General features: G+C 38.9%; 1 protein-coding gene across 2 annotated transcripts in view; it reads left to right on the forward strand.

The window, feature by feature from the left end:
- The window catches only part of LOC124117766 (muscle LIM protein Mlp84B-like), a 30,760-nt gene that overhangs the window by 2,588 nt on the left and 8,901 nt on the right, over nt 1-19,271 (forward strand). Inside the window, exons 1-9 of one of the 2 annotated variants that reach the window (XM_046479771.2) lie at nt 1,600-1,992; nt 9,549-9,652; nt 11,471-11,633; nt 12,482-12,624; nt 13,698-13,863; nt 15,015-15,181; nt 17,518-17,683; nt 17,866-18,010; nt 18,699-18,792. In XM_046479771.2, coding sequence (XP_046335727.2) covers nt 9,556-9,652; nt 11,471-11,633; nt 12,482-12,624; nt 13,698-13,863; nt 15,015-15,181; nt 17,518-17,683; nt 17,866-18,010; nt 18,699-18,792 — 1,141 coding nt within the window. In that variant the 5' untranslated portion in view covers nt 1,600-1,992; nt 9,549-9,555. Of the gene's footprint in view, nt 1-1,599; nt 1,993-9,548; nt 9,653-11,470; nt 11,634-12,481; nt 12,625-13,697; nt 13,864-15,014; nt 15,182-17,517; nt 17,684-17,865; nt 18,011-18,698; nt 18,793-19,271 lie in introns of those variants that run through there. The other variant, XM_046479770.2, reaches the window with a different exon arrangement.

Here is a 19,271-nt window from a genome sequence, read left to right on the forward strand (position 1 = left end):
CTGGGGACCTATTATTTATCAGGGATCCTCACGAATTAGGAGGCCAGGTGAACTGGGGTTTAAAGTCGCGTTCAAGATTACTGCACTTATATAGCCACGAACGCGCATTCACGTGTGCGTGTGCTAGTCCCGATACATGCCAGTTTAATAGTGCCAGCTCCAAGTATCAGCGCTTTAACATGGATACCTCAGACACACAGTATACTGTCTCCGAGCCGACCAACCCTTTTTGTATCTCCTCAATGCCGAATGCTAGACGGGGAAACAACAAATACCATCTTTTGGGTAGACTTGTCCAGGCATCGAACCATCAACCTTCCGCTCTTTTAGCAGACGCTCTATCCACTAGACCACGGAGGCAGTCCTACGGGTTAGGGGCGATGGAGGTGGAGATCCACTGTTGAAACGAAGCTATGGTGGCGGGAGGAGTTCCATGCAGGGTACTTATCGTATAATATAAGACCCTGGATACTCGAGGATGATTCCCCTACAGTGTCCCTGTCCCCAACTTGATTCAAATAAAACTGTTTTCTATTTAAAAAATCTAGGTCCTTGATATTGTAAGCAACGATCCACGCCGTCGGGGTATGACACCAAGCTACCGAGCATGACCATCCGATCTATTTGGTCGCCTCTTACGGCCGGCTTAGATTGCTTAGTACCTATTCTCACCCGAAATTCCACGGGGGTACAGTCATAGTAACTGTCAGTGTGAGTGGGTATCCGGTTCAGAATAGGTCCCAGTACCCATGGTTGTCCTTTGAACTGACCGGTCAAGAACGGGTGTTTACAATGCATGTGTCTTGGTTGATGATGTAGATTTGTGCCCATGCAGTCACCCACCTGTTTGTCTGGCCTAGATTCGAGCATTTATATCTTTAGGCCGCAGTGATCAGAAGCTGGAATATTACTGACTGACGTAAAAAAACCAATTCAGTCGTGCCGTGACCCAGCCACACTCAAGGCCCCTTGCAGTTAAGCAAACCTATGTATGTGTCACACAACTCAATTGCATAAAAGGCATTTATATAGGCTCGGCCTCTTTGCCAATCTTTTATTGATTCTCACGTACATTATATAAATATGGCATTTGAAAAGTATAGATATATAATAAAACACCATCACGTCAAGTGATATTATATACGTATTTATATTGTAATATGTAATGTATTGTATAACAGATCAAATGCATATTCTGTGCGATATATTTATACCCGAAATTTATATCCCTCGGCGAACTGAGAAACAGATTTGCAGAAGTTGTGACAGACTTACATCATATTTTTTTCAAGTTTATGTCTGCAACATATTTTTATGGATGGATGTACTAGATCTACTGGGTGAAGTGTTACGTCATTACAAACACCAATACATTATTACAGTCGAAATCATTTATTATTATTTTTAGTACAATTGTTGCTTTTGACGCTTAAAATACACTTTCCCGGACATATATTGAGTTCGGGAATGTTCTCCGCGTTTTCTTTAGTTAGATAGGTTAGACCAAAGACGTATATAGATCTATATACGTCTTTTGTACGACTATTATTTATCTTTAGTGCTTTGCAGTGCGCAAGCGTGAAATACCCAAAGAACTAGTCACTCAAATTGTCGCGCACCTGTTGGGATTATGTATTTGTACATATGTAAATCCTTAATTGTTGTCTAAAGAAAGCACACATCGACCCATATATAGCCGTGTCAATAACGAAAGACGTGTCGATACAGAAAATGGGATTTATCTACCACACAAGACAATGGAGCTTGTCCCAGTCAGTTGCTTTCGCAGAGTGCCGTGTGCAAAGTGTTAAATCTTCTCGCGAGGATCGGGCGCGCGCGGTGTTGTGTTCCGAAGGTGCACCTGTAATTGTTGACTTGGACAGTCTGCCAGGAACATTCTAAACGTGAGCTGAAAACAGGTGATTCACTACAGCCTGCTCAATTCCACATCTTACGCGGGAAGTACGATTGTCGATAGCAACATCAATACAGGTAAATCTTGTTGACACGATATCCGCTCGGCACTTCCGTGTCAAATATTTGAAATATAGACACCATGATGTATAAGTACTAAAGTAGTTCCGCTACATTTGGTCGTCACTCCGTAATAGGCGATTACATGCTTGACTTATCATGACAGTGGATGATATGCAGTGGACGTGGTACATATCATGGGAGATTGTGGACTTGATTAGTAATTTGTTAAATTTTAATTGAGAAATTTACTTTAGACAGAACCGCTGAACACCGTACTTACATGAAACTTTTGTTAGGAATTGTAACGGATCTATTCAGCCATGGAATTGTGTGTGAATTATGCATTTTGATCAGCGTATATGATGTCATAGCAGAAAAATTATAGTAATTCTTTTGTTAGAAACACATTTATGATATTAATAGGACATTTATTTTTTTTCCCCAACTTTTGATGGGACATTCTTTTTCATTGACTGTCAGTTAATTTACTAGACAATTAACAGAGCTGAAACCCTGGTCATGCATGTAATATATATTATTTTAAGAAAACATACTGTATACATGTTAATATGCACCCCAGCTGCTTTGAAAATTATACAAGTTTAATTTGTTTTCAGAGAGCTATCAGTAGGGAACGAACTTAGTTCAGATGTTGATGAAACTAAAACTTTTTCGATAATAGTTTCTGTGCAATAATACACCCCATCTGCACTGATGTTATCTGTAAAACAATGTCTGTAACATACTCCAGAAAATATGGACTGCCATGTAAATTTTCTGTCTTGGTTGGAGGCGCTTATATAAGATTACTTACAGACTGGTCAGGAAGTTGCTTATGGGCACATATTGGAGCAGGACACTTATCAGAGTGAATAATGTATGTATATATAATGTTTTGACAAGATGATCTTTACTTTAAAAAGTTATCAAGGTTATGTTGAACTGTATCACAGGCATATACAGGCATATACTATATGCATATACTAGGACATATTATTTGCCATTGTAATCCCAGTTTCAGAACTTGAGAACTTTGAACTCAGAAGCCCATCCAAAAAACACTCATATGTTTCATATTCTACTTCTATTAATCATGATAATGAGTTAGTGAGTTTCAATTTAAGGTCATCAACAGATTTGCACTTGCAGTCATGAAGCCATAACACATATTCTAGTCATGATAATAATTCAGAACAAGTGAATAAATGTGAATGTAAACAGTGTAAAAATCCTATAAGTGTCAGTGAAAAAAGTATCACTGACATATCGCAAAGTTCGGCAGCTATAAATGCAATCAGCAGGTTAAGCCATAAACCCTTAGTCATAACCCTAAAAATAAATGACCCTCCATTTCCGAGAAATGTCATATGGTTCCCTTAGCCCCATATTTCTAACACATGGTCCATCACAGGTTTGTTTGTTGTTTAGTGCCTGCACTCAGACCAGGGCCTGTTAATAATATGTTGATATGGACCAGACAATCCTGTGATTGATATTATGAGCAACATCCAGAGCTACAGATAAGCTGCGTAATCCCCCCCCCCCCCCCCCCCAAATATTCAAAACTCAATTACTTTAAATTAACTTGCATACACAAACACATGTATTTTAGGAAAAACTCAAATGTATAAAAGCAGCACGCTTTTTCAATGAAGCTTTTTCAGCGTGCATACAACGGAGCTTATTTCCAAAACACATTTACGAGCTAATTTACTTTTAGATTCAAGCCTGTATTTAGAACCGTTATATACATCTAAAACATTATTTCATTTTTTTTTAAATCTCAAAATGTTTATACTCATTTTTGGAAAAAACCCAAAGAGTTATGAATAGATGAGTGAAAAAATATTGGTCACCTGATGACAAATGTAATAAACCAATTAAAATAGAAACCGTCGAGTAAAAACTCAATTGCCCCAAATGTTATATGGAGCTCTGAACATCCCATGCAATCAGGGTATGATGACACACAATGAACATGATGAACCAAGTTGCTGCAGGAGCCTAACCCAGCCAATCCTCGCCTTGTACAAGAATACGTTGCAAGGGTTCTAATATTCTAACCCGGAATCCAATGGGAGCATTTTCACATTTAATGGGTCACATGGCAGGGGTATAAAAATTACCTTGTAATTTCGCTAGTCCCAAAAATGATCAGAGTTGTCATCTGCGTGTTAAAAGTGGTAGCCCACAAGGTTATGTAATTTTGTCTTATTTTACAAGTCTCTGACTAGAGACTTAAAAATGGTTTCCAGTACATGATTACATAAATCTGAATATGATCAACAAGTGTTCAAAGCAAGATATATGTAGGAATACATGTTATCATGGTTATGCAAGACCACAAAAAAATGCACAGCCTATACAATTACATGAATAAGTACTGACGCCCTGCAAAACAAATGTATATTTTCACCATAGCAGAACCACAAATTCTTTTTGACTAAGAAGACACACACACACAAAAAACCTACTAATCCTGTTAGGCACATGATATTGTATGAGTAAACAGAGCAGTTCCTTTATCCCATCATGTGTGGCTTTTGTGGTAGAACTTTGTTGTACAATCTGTAGCCTGATGCCCTTGTCACACAATATGCAGATCAGGTATCTCAACTATGTTGTAACATTATCCGACAGTAACAATGCCAGTTATTGTTTACAATTTATGTGCCAGAACTGTGATAGAATAACAGAAATATTGGAATAGTGATACAATGAAATGGTACTGAGTGGCCAATATTCAGTATGCAACAAATGTCTGTAAAAGTTTCCAAATGGAAATTATTAATTTCCTGCTCCCTGTTAATACAGCTGTAATTAATGTCATGGCTTGGTCGAGGGGAAATGTTTTTCGCTTAAAGCAGGACTAATAAACATAATAGAGGAACAGCCTTAACATGTGTAATGCTTAATATTACATTATTGCATTTATTGAAATTTGAAAATACCTTTTCAAATTAGAACTTAAGAAAAGGATGCATACTATTTTCAATATTCAACATGTTCAATAGACGATCATGATAAATCATGTGTTTGTTGATTTTACATTGTTGTCCAAAAAACTTTAAAATGAGAAACTATGAAACTAATAAAAATGTTGAAAGCTACCTTTATCATGTTTAGCAACTAACCATGCTAACATGACCAACAAGTACTACGTCATTATTTTAGTAAGCTATTATTTTTGTACATGATCATGATGTTAGAAATTATTCTTTCACATCCCCTGTCATGCCTATTGTCTGATAGTGTTGTGAATGAAGTCTGAAAGTAATGGGGACTTTTCATCATGGTCAAAATCCTATTTTTAAAGTTGAAGATTTATCATGTATGGCATGCTAATGTTCAAATACATTGCAAACCTCAACAGCCCTGACCCCCTTTAATTTTGAACAGTCTACCATGTCCACAACACATGTTAATGCTATTCTTCCAGCACCAGGACATTTCCTCCCAGAAGTCTTATCAAAGTTTCCCCATTCCATTTAGCACATACAGAAAGCAGGAATGTCTACCCACTCGTAGAATAACCTCTAACTGTGAATTTGTTGTGGGCCCAGGTATAGTTCTCGCCCTCTGACATTCACATCTTCATCTACTTAACTAAAGCTAGAATGTCCTTGCTGACCACAGGCAAACCTTTGTTTGACCCTGGACAGAACAGTCAACAGCATATTGTCAAAGATTCTATTCACGTACAGCCATTGCGGCTTTGACCACAGCTGACCAACATGACCAATTTTTCTAGAGGAGAAATACTCTCTGATGATTATTTTGTAAAGGAGTTGTAACTTGTCAAATGGTTTGTAGTTGATCATTAGAATATCAAAATGCCAGCTATGATTTCAGTTGTGTGAAACAAATATATTGGCAACAGCAACGCTAGTATACCAGCTGCTATAGTATTCATTTACATGATTTAGGGTTTACGTGACACACCAATGTGCGTCCAGTATGGACAAATGTAGAGAATGAATGCAGAAAAAGAATATACTGCGGATGCACAATAATATTCACTATACCTACAGCACATCAAGCGCAGTTATGGGTGTCGGTCACAACCGTGACCACAGTCCACTTGATCATTTATTCATTCCAGGCGTAATGTAAATATCAAAACATACAGTACACTACACCATTTCACTACTTTACAGGACCCTCATACTGCCTACAAGGACCCTTAAAATTAATCATTAGGGGTCAGTCATCATGGTCGTGGTAAAACCCTGATTATATTATAAATGTGATTGTATGGCCAGTATTTCAGATACAGCATTTAAGGCTTTTCATTATTAATTTCAATCTCAACTTTGATCATGGTGACAAACTAATCAGTCTGTTGTACACCTTTGTGTGCTCCAGAGATAACATCTTTCCTTTCACATGTGTAATCACTGGCTTTTCTGATCTAGATTTGATTCTTTACTGGAAGTTTATCATGCAGCCTTATTTAAAAACAGTAATTGTCACCCACCAGGATAGGGTGCTAGGATACAATTGTGCTGTGACGTCATTAAGAAAGACGTTTGTCAACTTACTTCCGTAAAAGTCGCCATGTGTGAGGACGGTACAAAAATATATTATTTTTCTCTTGTTAGTTTGTAATGTAAGAAAATAATTATTTCAAAACAATTCAGCATACATGTCTACGTTCAGTTAATCAGGCATTATGTCTAAAAAACGAAATTATTACATAAACAGTTATAAGTCTGAAAATGGGACTTTGCAGAAAATGAGTCCAAAAGTTTGATGCCATGTATCTCTGTATCTTGAACGCAAAGCCAATTTCACCTAACCGTCTATCATGTTTAATGTATAACGGTCCCTGCACATGCTGAAATATTTTACAGTTTAATTGTGACAAATCTTACAGAATCATCTGCAGAATCAAAAATCTTGGCAAAACAACCTTGGACAAAACAACTCAAGAATTATTTGTTTTGTTTGGTCAATACTTTCACGGCCGCCTCCGTGGTCTAGTGGTAGAGCGTCCGCCCGGGAACGGAAGGTCCATGGTTCAATCCCTGGTCACATCATACCCAAAGACTTTTATATGTGGTACTTGTTGTTAAGCTGTTTGGCGCTCGACAATAAGGGGCTAAAACAAGTACTGGTGTGCTCGGAGTCAGTATACTGTGTCTGAGTGGGGTATTGATGTGTAACTCAGTGGGCTGGCACTATAAATTGGCATCAGTCTGGACTAGTACAAGCAGCCACACACACACAAACACACACACACGTGTATGCATGTCGCTATATAAGTGCAATTATCTTGGACGTGACGTTAAACCCCATTTCACCCCACCTCAATACTTTCACACATAGAGTTACTTTGTATAAAATCATGACAGATGTGAAAGAAAGTCGATAGCAAAAACCACAGCTTGTGCAACAGTCATAACATGCAGTCATGCTTGAAATATCAAACTGCATGGTTAAGATGGACAATGAAAAAGCTGAAATACAATTGGAAACATATTATGGATCAGCCAAGTTTATAATCTGGCATTAAATTGTTTAGCTGCAGGTCTACATAATTTAATTTCATTTAAATCTATACACCTAAAGACTAATTAATTTTATCATTAATTAATATATAAGATACTTTTAAGTCTATATATATCAAAATTACATTGCTGCATCATTTCCATGTTATTCATGTTCTTATGTTTTTAGCAAAGGCGACTTTTATTTCTCTGATAACCTATAAGCATAAGAGAAACAACAAGCAATGTTGAAATACCTATGAATTTAAGAAAATATGGACTCTTAAACAATTCCAAATTTGGGTAAACTTTTATGCCCCAGGCCTTCGGTTTAAATTGCTAGATAGACACTTTTGTTTATATAACCATGGTAACACTTAACAAGTTATTTTAATAATTTTGAGTCTGTGACGAAATCCAGTGCTTGCAGATTTGAGCAAAATCTGTCATGGAATTCAAAGAATTTTGCCTCAGATTCCTTCAGTAGTGTTGTGATGTGTTTGTGGGAGTCCTGGACACAGTAGGAGGGTCCACAGCTGACATGTTTTATACATCCCTTCAGGAGATGCCATAATATCCTGATAACGTTATCATATCAAGTTGATATGGATAGTACAACTATATAAGTCCCAGTTTTCAACCAGAGAGCCATTAATTGGTTCCATAGGACAGAATGTTTTCAGGAATTTGCTAGACCTGCTCAGAGTCTGATATTCGACCCCAGGTCTGCAGCAAATGTCAGTTAAAATTCCCAATTTGGAATTAAACATTTCCCAATTTATGTTAAAATACATGATGTTGTTATAAACTATAAGTGTTATGGCTTTGTAGAGCATGAAGAGGTAAACTTGTATATTCCACTAGTAACCATGGTAACAGGACCAATAAAGAGGAAGAGGCTTTCATTCTTAATTTTACAACATTGCATTTGATGCAATGTTAAAATACCTCCAATTTTAGTAAAATAAGAACTTCCAAAAAATACTGTAAGCTGAAAGATCAAATCAAATAGCATTTCCCTATCATGTCTGTCAACAGTCTATATATGTGTCATGTCTATCATGGTAATGTCATCAATTACTCAACATGCTCAAATACTTTATTACAAAATGATTACCACTGAGCTTTAAATTACTGCACTGATAGCAGCAGTTGGACAGTAACCATGGTAACGGTCAACATGGTAAAAATCTGGGATTTATCTGGTTTCCAAAGTAAGCCTTCTTCCGAAGCAATAAATTTTGGGAAGGTTAAAAGTGCCCTCGGTGTCCAAAATTACCTCGGTTTTTTATTTTCTATTAAGATTTCTCATTTTCTTAAATTCAGAGGTATTGTAGCATTGTATTTTGACATTGCTTTCATGTAAGAATGTAAGACAAGAAAACAATCATGTAAACACATGGTAAAAACTAAGCATGACTATGATTGAGGAAAGTTTCATTATTGGTCCTGTTACCAGTGAAGTACAACTGCAGGGGTGTTCAAACTTCAAATATCAAAATTTCCTAATTCTACTTGCCTAGCCCGATTTTCAGCTTGCCCTGCTAAATTATAGAAAAGAAGAAAACTTTAGTATTAACAATAAAACTTTGTTAACTGAAGCAACAGCTGATAAAGATGTGTAGAAGAGAAAAATGTCCAGTTGGGTACTTTATCTGAAGTTGACAAACCATACAATAGTGTTTGTTCTAAATTTGAAAGTTAATACTGCCGATTTTCATACTTGCCTGAGGGCAACTAAATTATTTTTCCTACTTGTCAGGCACTTTAGTTTCACGTGTTGGGCAAGTCGGGTATACTAATTGAACGCCCCTGACAAGTCATCTTTTTCCATATGTACATCAGTACTGGAACCTATTGTGACAACATGAATTTGGAATTCTTAACTGCACTTAGGAAATGCCAGAGTGGTTTACTAACTTTGCGGGAAACTAGTTTGTCATCATGGCCACAAAACTACCATGCTTCAGTTTTCTATACAGTTATGACAATAAAAATATGATGATTTTTTAACTTAAATGGATTGAAAATGTTCAACTTGTTATAACCATGATAACACTGACATTGATGACTTATCTGCAGATTCAAGATGGCCCAGAAGTGCCCTGTGTGCAGCAAGTCTGTGTACTTTGCAGAGGAACTGAAAGCAATTGGGAAGACATTCCATAAACTCTGTTTGAAATGCAGTAAGTCATATACACATGATATAGGAACCAACCATTTGAATGTTTGGAGGGCCTTGGATTTTGTATTGAGAATTTGAGATTTAACATTTTTATGACATATGAGCCTGATTTGCTTTTAAAGAAAAACACCTTGCAACAATGTAATTTTTGTGGCATGCAAAATTGTTTTATTTAACAGTCTGAAGCATTATTATTTTTTAAAGAATTTTTTGGGACAAATTGTTCTTTTCTCGATGAATTCTCATTCCCATTACACTCCCACCTCCACCTCCACCTCCACCTCCACCTCCACCCCCACCCCCACCCCCCAGTTTGCTGCTCAGTAACAGTACTAAATGGGTTTGTTTTCACTAGTTCTTTGATCACCCATGAATACATACAGCCAAAATTGGTATAATATTAACGCATGTACTTATTTTATGTCAAGGAGTGAAATAGCATGGTTAGGACATGCAAATTAGCCCTACTCTGTGCATAATTTCGGTGTGAACTTTGCTTTTGCCTTCTAGTTCTAATAAAGCAATGTGGAGAGCAGTTGGCCGTAAAGCTGCAGCATGTTGCACACGACATGTTGCTGTATGTGTGATCATGGGGATGTAATGTGAGTGCTCATTGGTCTGACCATTTGATGGTTTCCCTCTTGCTGGAACCGACAGCCTATGTGGTCTAGTGGTAGAGTGTCTGCCAGGAGAGCGGAAGGTCAGGGGTTAGATCTCAGGCCATGTCATATCAAACGATGTTAAAAGATGGTAATTCTCATGAATCCATGGAAGTACTACGAGATTACAACTTTAAAAAATGCACACTTTTGTCACAGTGTGATATACTGTTTTGTTAATATATTCTCGGCCTTTGATTTATTATTATATTCAGAGACCATATACGGATCTGGTCCGTGGTTATTATTGTATATTTGTGTTAACTTTCATCAGTTAAATTTCTGTACTTCCTTGTCAGTCAGTGGTGTAGTGGATAGAGCGTCTGCCTGAAAGAGCTGAAGGTCTTGGGTTCGATCCCCGACCACTTCATACCAAGAGATGTTAAAAGATGGTACTTGTTGTTACAGTGTCTGGTGCTCGGCATTAAGGAGCAGAAACGAGGAATGGTCGGCTCGGAGTCAGTATACTGTGTCTGAGTGGGGTATTGATGTTAAACTGCGGCATGGTATCTATGCTCAGTGGGCTGGCACTATGAATCAGCAGCAGTCTGTACTAGCAGCCAAACACACACACACATGCATGAGGGTCGCTGTATAAGTGCAATAATCTTTGACACGACGTTAGACCACATTTTACCTCACCTCTTGCTGGAACCATACTGTGGCTTGATTCGTTGGTTATAAATAGCAACTACACCGAAGGTAGTCATATACATTGACGGGTGATAAAGGAATGTAGTGCATACAAACCTATGAAGTCTTGATTATGAAAGTTGCTGTTAACAGATGATGTTCTATGATCATTTTGATCATGGGTCTTAAACCTGTTTCGGCCTGATTAATATTCTTGGTTTGTCAGCAGTTTGTAGCTATTTTATCATGTTTATAGTTTTATGTATATTTCTGAACTCCATTGCATACAAACTTGTAAATAATGTCCTACCCACCATCCATGAGGGGTTAGTTTCATCGAGGACAGGTGAAATAAAAAAAATAAACCTTTTTATCATGTTCACCTTAAGGAAGAGAATTTATGGATGTCAACTTCTTTATTATGAGGAACACAATGTTTTGGAGTATATGCTTACTCATTCATCGGGTGATACATAATCCCAGCAACGGGTTGGTGGTTTCAAAGAATAATTTACTGAATGTTTCAGGCAAGTGTAACAAGCTGCTGGACAGTACATCCGTGAACGACCATGACGGCAGCTTGTTCTGTCGATCCTGCTACAGCAAGAACTTTGGCCCAAAGGGGTACGGCTTTGCTGCAGGGGGGGCAGGACTCTCTACAGAGTATGGCAAGAGCAGCCAAGTTCGGAGGTAATTGCAGAGTTTATTCTTGGCAGTGGAATGACTATATTTTGCAGAACAATTCAGAATTTACCTGTTGAGGACTGAACTGCAGCCAGATGATTATAAATGTGTGCGTATATAATAAATTTCAATCGGAAATGTTTTGTGGTCTGGTGGATAGAGCCTCTGCAGTAGGTTGGTGGTTTGAGAACCCTTGCTGTGTCATATCAAAAGGCTTGTTGTTTCCTTGCCTGGAGATAAGACAAGGACTGGTTGGCTTGGAGTCAGTACTATGTCTTGAGTGGGGTGCCCATGTTAAGCAATATGTTGTAATTCGATATCATGATTAACATTCTTCAATAATTTTTTTGTTTTAAGTAGAGAATCTCACCCGAGTGTCTTTTGATATCAAATATATCAACACTAGTTGATAAAAGTGGAAACATTCCGAGGCTTTGCCACTTTTATCAACGAGAGTTGATATATTTGATATCAAAAGACACAAGGGTGAGATTTTATTTATCATCCAACATCATTCTTTCAACTTTTTCAATTTGTAGACAGTAATTAGCCGTGTCTTCAGTGTAAAAAGTACTGCAAACAGCTTCAGTAGCAGAGCCATTAGTGATGTCATTTGATTGTGACGTCATGGTAACCAGTGACGTCACAATGGTCTGCAAAGCATTGTGATGTAATTTCATTGCAGCGATATCATAATCTACAGTGTAGATATCGCTTGATCTCATCCAAGCGATATCTCCTGTGGGAGCCAGTTTTGGATGATAAACTTATTCCTATGTATATTAAGCTGATTATTGCATGGTGTGGCTGTGTTTTCAATCTGATTTGCTGATTGAACCTGTTCTAATGTCTAGTGGTGGGGGGTCCGCTGCTTCAACTGATGGGCGGCCCAAATTTGGTGGAACTGAACAGTGCCCCCGATGTAAGCAAGCAGTTTACTTCGCTGAAGAGGCAAGAGCACTGGGGAAGAAGTTCCACAAGAAATGTCTTGTCTGCAGTAAGTAGGGCTGGAACGATACAAAGAGAATCTCACCTGAGTGTCAGTGGATATCAAAGATATCAATAGGAGTCAGTAATAATTTAGAACTCAGAGGCATGTCTTTTCATTGTGGTGTGTTTGTCCAGACCATATCTCTAAAACTAAAAGGTATTCTTTCTTGAAACTGTGCACACACAAAACCAGGTTGTCAACTGGTGCTTTTTGCTATTTAGGGATTTTTAAAATTTATATTTTTTTCCATTTCTATGCCAACAAGTTTGAATTTGACTCTGTCCATATTGGTGTGTACTCTAGTTAGAAATACAAAAGTCTGAATCCCAATTCCATAGTATCTTTTTCATAGCTCAATAACTACTCTTGTACACACTGTATACCGACAGGCAGATTAGATAGAAATTCTCACATCAAGTAATACTCAGATGATTTGTTCTTTAGAATTTGTTGGGCCCAGGGGGATTTGTCATTCTCTGATGGCTTTTTTTTAAGTTTGTAAACAGTAATATGTAGTGTCTTGAATGTAAAAAGGACAGCTGACAGCTAGTTGCAGAGAGATTAGTGATGTCATTTAATTGTGATGTCTGGGTAACCGAGGATGTCACAATGGTCTGCAATACATTGTGATACAATTTCATTGCAGCGATATCACCCAGGAGATTTGATCTTACCTAAGCATTATCTCCTGAGGAATGATAAACAATGATTAACCTTTTTGTGACATGATAATTATCTTGTTAGTAAGGTCGCGGTACTGTACATGAAAACTTGAACTTGACGTGCTAATGAAATGTTACTATCTTGGAAGGAAGTGAATAGTAGCACAATTAAAAAATATTTTGTGGGTTGAATCAAATATTGAACAGTGGCTTGATCCCTCTTGTAAACATGGTAAATATACACAGAATGTATTTTACGATTTATGTTCATTCTGTTTTACATGTCAACCTAGTATATCATTGTATATACTTATATCATGTTGTATTGATACTTGTGTTGGTGAATCTTTACACCCCTAGAAGTGAGATATTCCGAAGCTTTACCTTAGAATCTGCAACCTATATCTTTTGTTAAAGATAGCTGCAATAAGTCCTTGGACAGCACCACTCTCACAAATCATGAGGATGAGATATTCTGCAAGTCGTGTTACGGGAAGAAATTTGGTCCTCGGGGATATGGCTTCGCAGGAGGTAGTTCCGGCCTCAGTATGGACACCGGCAGAGCAGGGGAGGTAACTCAGGAGTAAGTTGGAAATTGTTAATCAGTACCAGTTGGTAGAAAGCAGATAAGTGAAACCTCTTGTGAAATGATGAGTAGAGATTTTCCCCCACTATTTTCAGCATGTTCTCAGGGATCTTCCTGGGACGAACTCAATGTCTGGCCGAGGCTGCCAGGAAATTAGTTATTGAAAGTGCATTCCAAACTGAATTTCTGATAATTTGCATTTATCACTAATTTTATACTATAAAAAACCTACACGGACCTATTGTCTACAACGCAAGTGACATCTTTAGTATGTTTGACAGAGAAAACTAACTGTTTGCCTCAGAATGATTTCCTAAGATTAGAAATTGTTAAATATTGATCATTCCATTGCAAATATGACAGTATAAGCTACTCAGTCACACAGCATCACTCACGTCAAGCACTCACTCACTCACACAGCATCACTCACGTCACATCACTATCACACAGCATCACTCACGTCACTCACACAGCATCACTCACTCACATCACTCACATCACATTACTCACTCACACAGCATCACTCACGTCACTCACACAGCATCACTCACGTCACTCACACAGCATCACTCACATCATTCACACAGCATCACACACTCACATCAGACACTCAATCACACAGCATCACACACTCACTCACTCGCACACCATCACTCACTGAATGGACTTTAGGTGGTCTAAGGAGACCTAGGCTAATTGTTTGGTAAGTGAGTCCCAGATTCACGCTGTCATGACAATCCATAAACAGGAATCTGGGAATGGTTTGCTCGAGGGGGTAAATAGGTAAATTGTCTAGCTGGTTGGCCAGGTTGTTGGTTTTTAGCTAGGAAATACCAGCACAGGCCAAGATGGTCAGACCCCCTGGAGTGTTGTTTCCTCTGGCCTCAAGTGACATCCAGAGCATGGAGCTCGCTAACCCTGGCTGCCGTAGCTAGAGCTAGTAGGAATACTGTCTTCTGACTCAAGTGCTGAAAAGAGGCCTTGTCGATAGGATAAATATATAAAATATACATAAAACTCTGATTATGGAATAATTACACAAGTGCTGACAATGCCATGTCATTTTAGTGAGTGGAGGCTGATAGATTTACATGAACTGTACTTGGGTATTGCAAATTTTGTTGTCATGTAATTTTCTCTCATTTCAGTAATGTTTCCTCCCTAGCTAAGGCCCAAGCTGTATCCATGGCAACTAATGGTGATGGTCCTAGGGTAGGTGGCGCTGATGCCTGTCCCCGCTGCAACAAACCAGTGTATTTTGCAGAGGAGAGGCGTGCACTGGGGAAGAAGTATCACAAGCTCTGCCTGTGTTGTAGTAAGTGTCTGAGGCATTGACATGCTGGATGGAAGCTTTTTTCCTGTGTTTAATGCCGCACTCAGCAATATTCCAGCTATGTGACAGCAGTCTGAAAATAAGTCTGGGCCAGATAGTCCAGTGATTTGCATCATGAGCTTCAATCCACTCATTTGATATAGAGGACATGCAAAGAGTCACAGAGTCCGTTTTGTTTCCTCATGACAAGCATAGGTTGTCTTACCTGCAATCACTCACTCTCACACCATCAGTCACACACTCACATCACACTCACTCTCACATCAGTCACTCACTCTCATACCATCAGTCACTCACTCACTCACTCTCACACCAACAGTCACACAGTCACTCTCACACCATCACTCACACACTCACTCACTCTCACACCAACAGTCACACACTCACTCTCACACCATCAGTCACACACTCACTCACTCTCACACCAACAGTCACACACTCACCCTCACACCATCAGTCACACACTCACTCACTCTCTCACACCAACAGTCACACACTCACTCACTCTCATACCAACAGTCACACACTCACTCACTCTCACACCATCAGTCACAAACTCACTCACTCTCACACCAACAGTCACACACTCACTCAAACACTCACTCACTCTCACACCATCAGTCACACTCTCACTCTCACACCAACAGTCACACACTCACTCACTCTCACACCAACAGTCACACACTCACTGAATGGACTTGTTGAGGTCAGTTTGCTCACACTATCGAGCACCAGGTAGGGCTGAAACGATATCCCGGGACACCGATGCATCGCGATTCACACCATACGATACGGTGTGCGATTTGTGAGGTGCTGTATCTCGATTTTTCACGATACGTTTTTTCAAAGACGTATATACGTACGTCTTTTTTTTGTAAATAAACTTTTATCACAGATACGTTCTAAATGTGTTTTCACTCTTTTCATCACCGTAGGCCGGTAGACCGGCCAAGAAGCATCGCGTCTCCAGGCACCGTAGGCCGGTAGACCGGCCAAGAAGCATCGCATCTCCAGGCACTGTAGGCCGGTTAACCGGCCAGACTTAGTCACGTCTAAATAGTATATATTTTTATGGACCTACCTGTCATTACCATTCATTTATTAAATCTATCACATCTCACATGCTTATTCTTTTTCAGTTTATCATTTTTTATCGATAGATTAAAAGTTATTCACTATTTCCCACAATGTTATTGAAAATGTAATTCTCGGACACACACTTCGACAACGGGTGAACATCGAACATGTCAAAGAGCAAAACAAAGACGTTTCAAGCAAATCTTTAAATAAATAATTATACAAAGTGATAAATAAAATCAACAAAAATATATCTAAAAGTGGTCGCACTTACAGCTAAGTTATGATTTCCATCTTTTCGTTGGATCGCGTGTAATGTTAGTCAAAATGACATCTCGGCTTTCGTCGCCTCGAATTCCCGGACACGATGTTCAATGCCAAAATATATGCATGAAAAATCTTTGTCACAGCTTGTAACCTAGCATGATACATCCACGAAGCTCCATATTTTTAATATAGATCGCGATAATCTGCTTAAAACTTTCAGAATAACACGATTCAACCAAAATATTTCGTAAAATCTGAAATTGACGAGGATTTGTAATTTGATTGCCTGCCTCAGGTCACGTGCTCAAATTTGACCAATCATGAACCTTGTAGCAGATTTCAGCAAGAAAGCGTCATTCGAAACCATTTTGTATCCAATGAAATCTTATGTTATAGCTAATTTCCAATTACGTAAACAATGAAAATAAAAATAGATCTTTTGAAATCTTATATTTGCCCAAAATCGTCAAATTGTCGCTTCCTTGGTCCTTAATCTGGACGTTATGAATGTGTTAGCTTACAATTTTTTTATTTACAACGAACTTAATTAAGTTGTCAATGCATTATTTAAATAATGTGACAGACATAACTTTCATAGTTATAAACACTAGGATTAGACCTTTCAAATGGTGTATTACAGGGCTGTCGCTATAATTGTTTTTAATTGGGTTTTTTGCCTCTATACATGATAATGGCAAATCATTGGTTACTGGACACTGGTACATTTAGTATTTCCTCCTACCATCTAGTCACAAGTCACAAATATGTAGGACTGTTACTTTTGTGTTTGCTAGCCATTACATGTGTATCGTAGCGTATTGAGATATGTATCGAATCGTGATGTAAGTATCGAGATACGTATCGTATCGTGACCTAGGTGTATCGTTGCAGCCCTAGCACCAGGTCAGGTTGGTGACACAGTACCATTCCTTCTTTGACTTAAAACTATCCCTGATGACTGTGTTACATTTCAGCGGAGTGCAAGAAGCAGTTGGACAGCACCACCCTCACCAACCACGACAACCACATCTACTGCAAGTCCTGCTACGGCCGACTGTTTGGACCCCGGGGCTACGGGTTTGCCCAGGGCGGGGCAGGGTTGTCCATGGACACTGGGAAAGCTGGCGAGATCAGCCGAGAGTAAGTAGTGCAGCTGACTACTGACTTCATACAAAGTGGTCATTCTGACAGACCATTTCATATTCTTTGGAGACTTGGGATTTTTGTTACTGACAAAATATTGATACAATAAGCTCTGTCTTTTCTTCATTTCACCTTTGGAAAGAGTCCTATGTACTTAGCCAGTATTTTCCTTCCAACAGCAATGTGTCGTCCTACAGCAAGGCGCAAGTGGTAATGGACAGCAAGGGAGATAATGGTGGTGGCAACAAGTTTGGTGGAGCTGATGCCTGTCCCCGATGCGGGAAGACCGTCTACTTCGCTGAGAAAATTGTTGGGGGAGGACGGGTAGGATGCTTGTATAACTTTCTTACATGTCGGCCATGGCCTGGAGATTGGGTTCTTGATGTTTGTAACTGCATGTGATAACTAAAGACAAACCCAGTGAAGATCTAGTTAGAGATATAGATATAGGTCTTCAGCAACCCATGCTTGCCGTAAACAATGGTAAAAGGCGACTATACTTGCCGACTAACGGGATCAGGTGGTCAGGCTTGCTGACTTGGTTGATGCATGTCATCGTATCGATGCTCATGATATCAATCTTTGGATTTTCTGGACCAGAATCGATTATTTACTGACCACTGTCATATAGCTGGAATATTGCTGAATGCGGCATTAAACAACAAACAAACAAGGCAAATGGTGACATTGCAACCATCTCATTTTTGTTTTGGGGGCACGGGTGGCCCAGTCTGCTAAGGCACCGCGATTCGCTGTGCAGAGTTGCGTCCCTTGGGCACGCCAGAAACCTATGATTGTGGGTTCGAATCCCGGTTCGCCCCGATTATGTTTCTAGGTTTGTCAGCACCATACCCGTGCTCGTGGGTTTCACCGAAGTGGTAAACGTCTGAGACCTGCATCACTTCAGACTTTCCTCCCACATTAAGCTGACACACCGTGATATAACTGTAATGCTGTTAAAAGTGGCGTTAAGCCCAACTCACTCACTCACTCACTCATTGTTGTGTTGCAGTCGTGGCATAAGATGTGTTTCCGCTGCGAGGATTGTAACAAGGCCCTGGAGTCCACCACACTGTGTGAGGCCGGAGACAAGATCGTCTGTAAATGTGAGTTCAGATCCCAGTCATACACAATCTCCACTCTCAGGAAGTTGTTCATCGATGTATATATGACCTCATATTGTTCATCAATCTATATGACCTCATATTGTTCATCAATCTATATGACCACCATATTGTTCATCAATCTATATGACCCTCATTTTGTTCATCAATCTATATGAACCCCATATTGTTCATCAATCTATATGACCACCATATTGTTCATCAATCTATATGACGCCAATATTGTTCAGCAATCTATATGAGCCCTATATTTTTCATCGGTCTATATGACCTCCATTTTCTTCAACATTTATTACCACCATATTGTTCATCAATCTATATGACCCTCATTTTGTTCATCAATCTATATGAACCCCATATTGTTCATCAATCTATATGACCACCATATTGTTCATCAATCTATATGACGCCAATATTGTTCAGCAATCTATATGAGCCCTATATTTTTCATCGGTCTATAT

This window comes from Haliotis rufescens, unplaced genomic scaffold (assembly GCF_023055435.1).
Source record: "Haliotis rufescens isolate VD_foot unplaced genomic scaffold, xgHalRufe1.0.p SCAF_6, whole genome shotgun sequence".
NCBI lineage: Eukaryota > Metazoa > Mollusca > Gastropoda > Lepetellida > Haliotidae > Haliotis > Haliotis rufescens.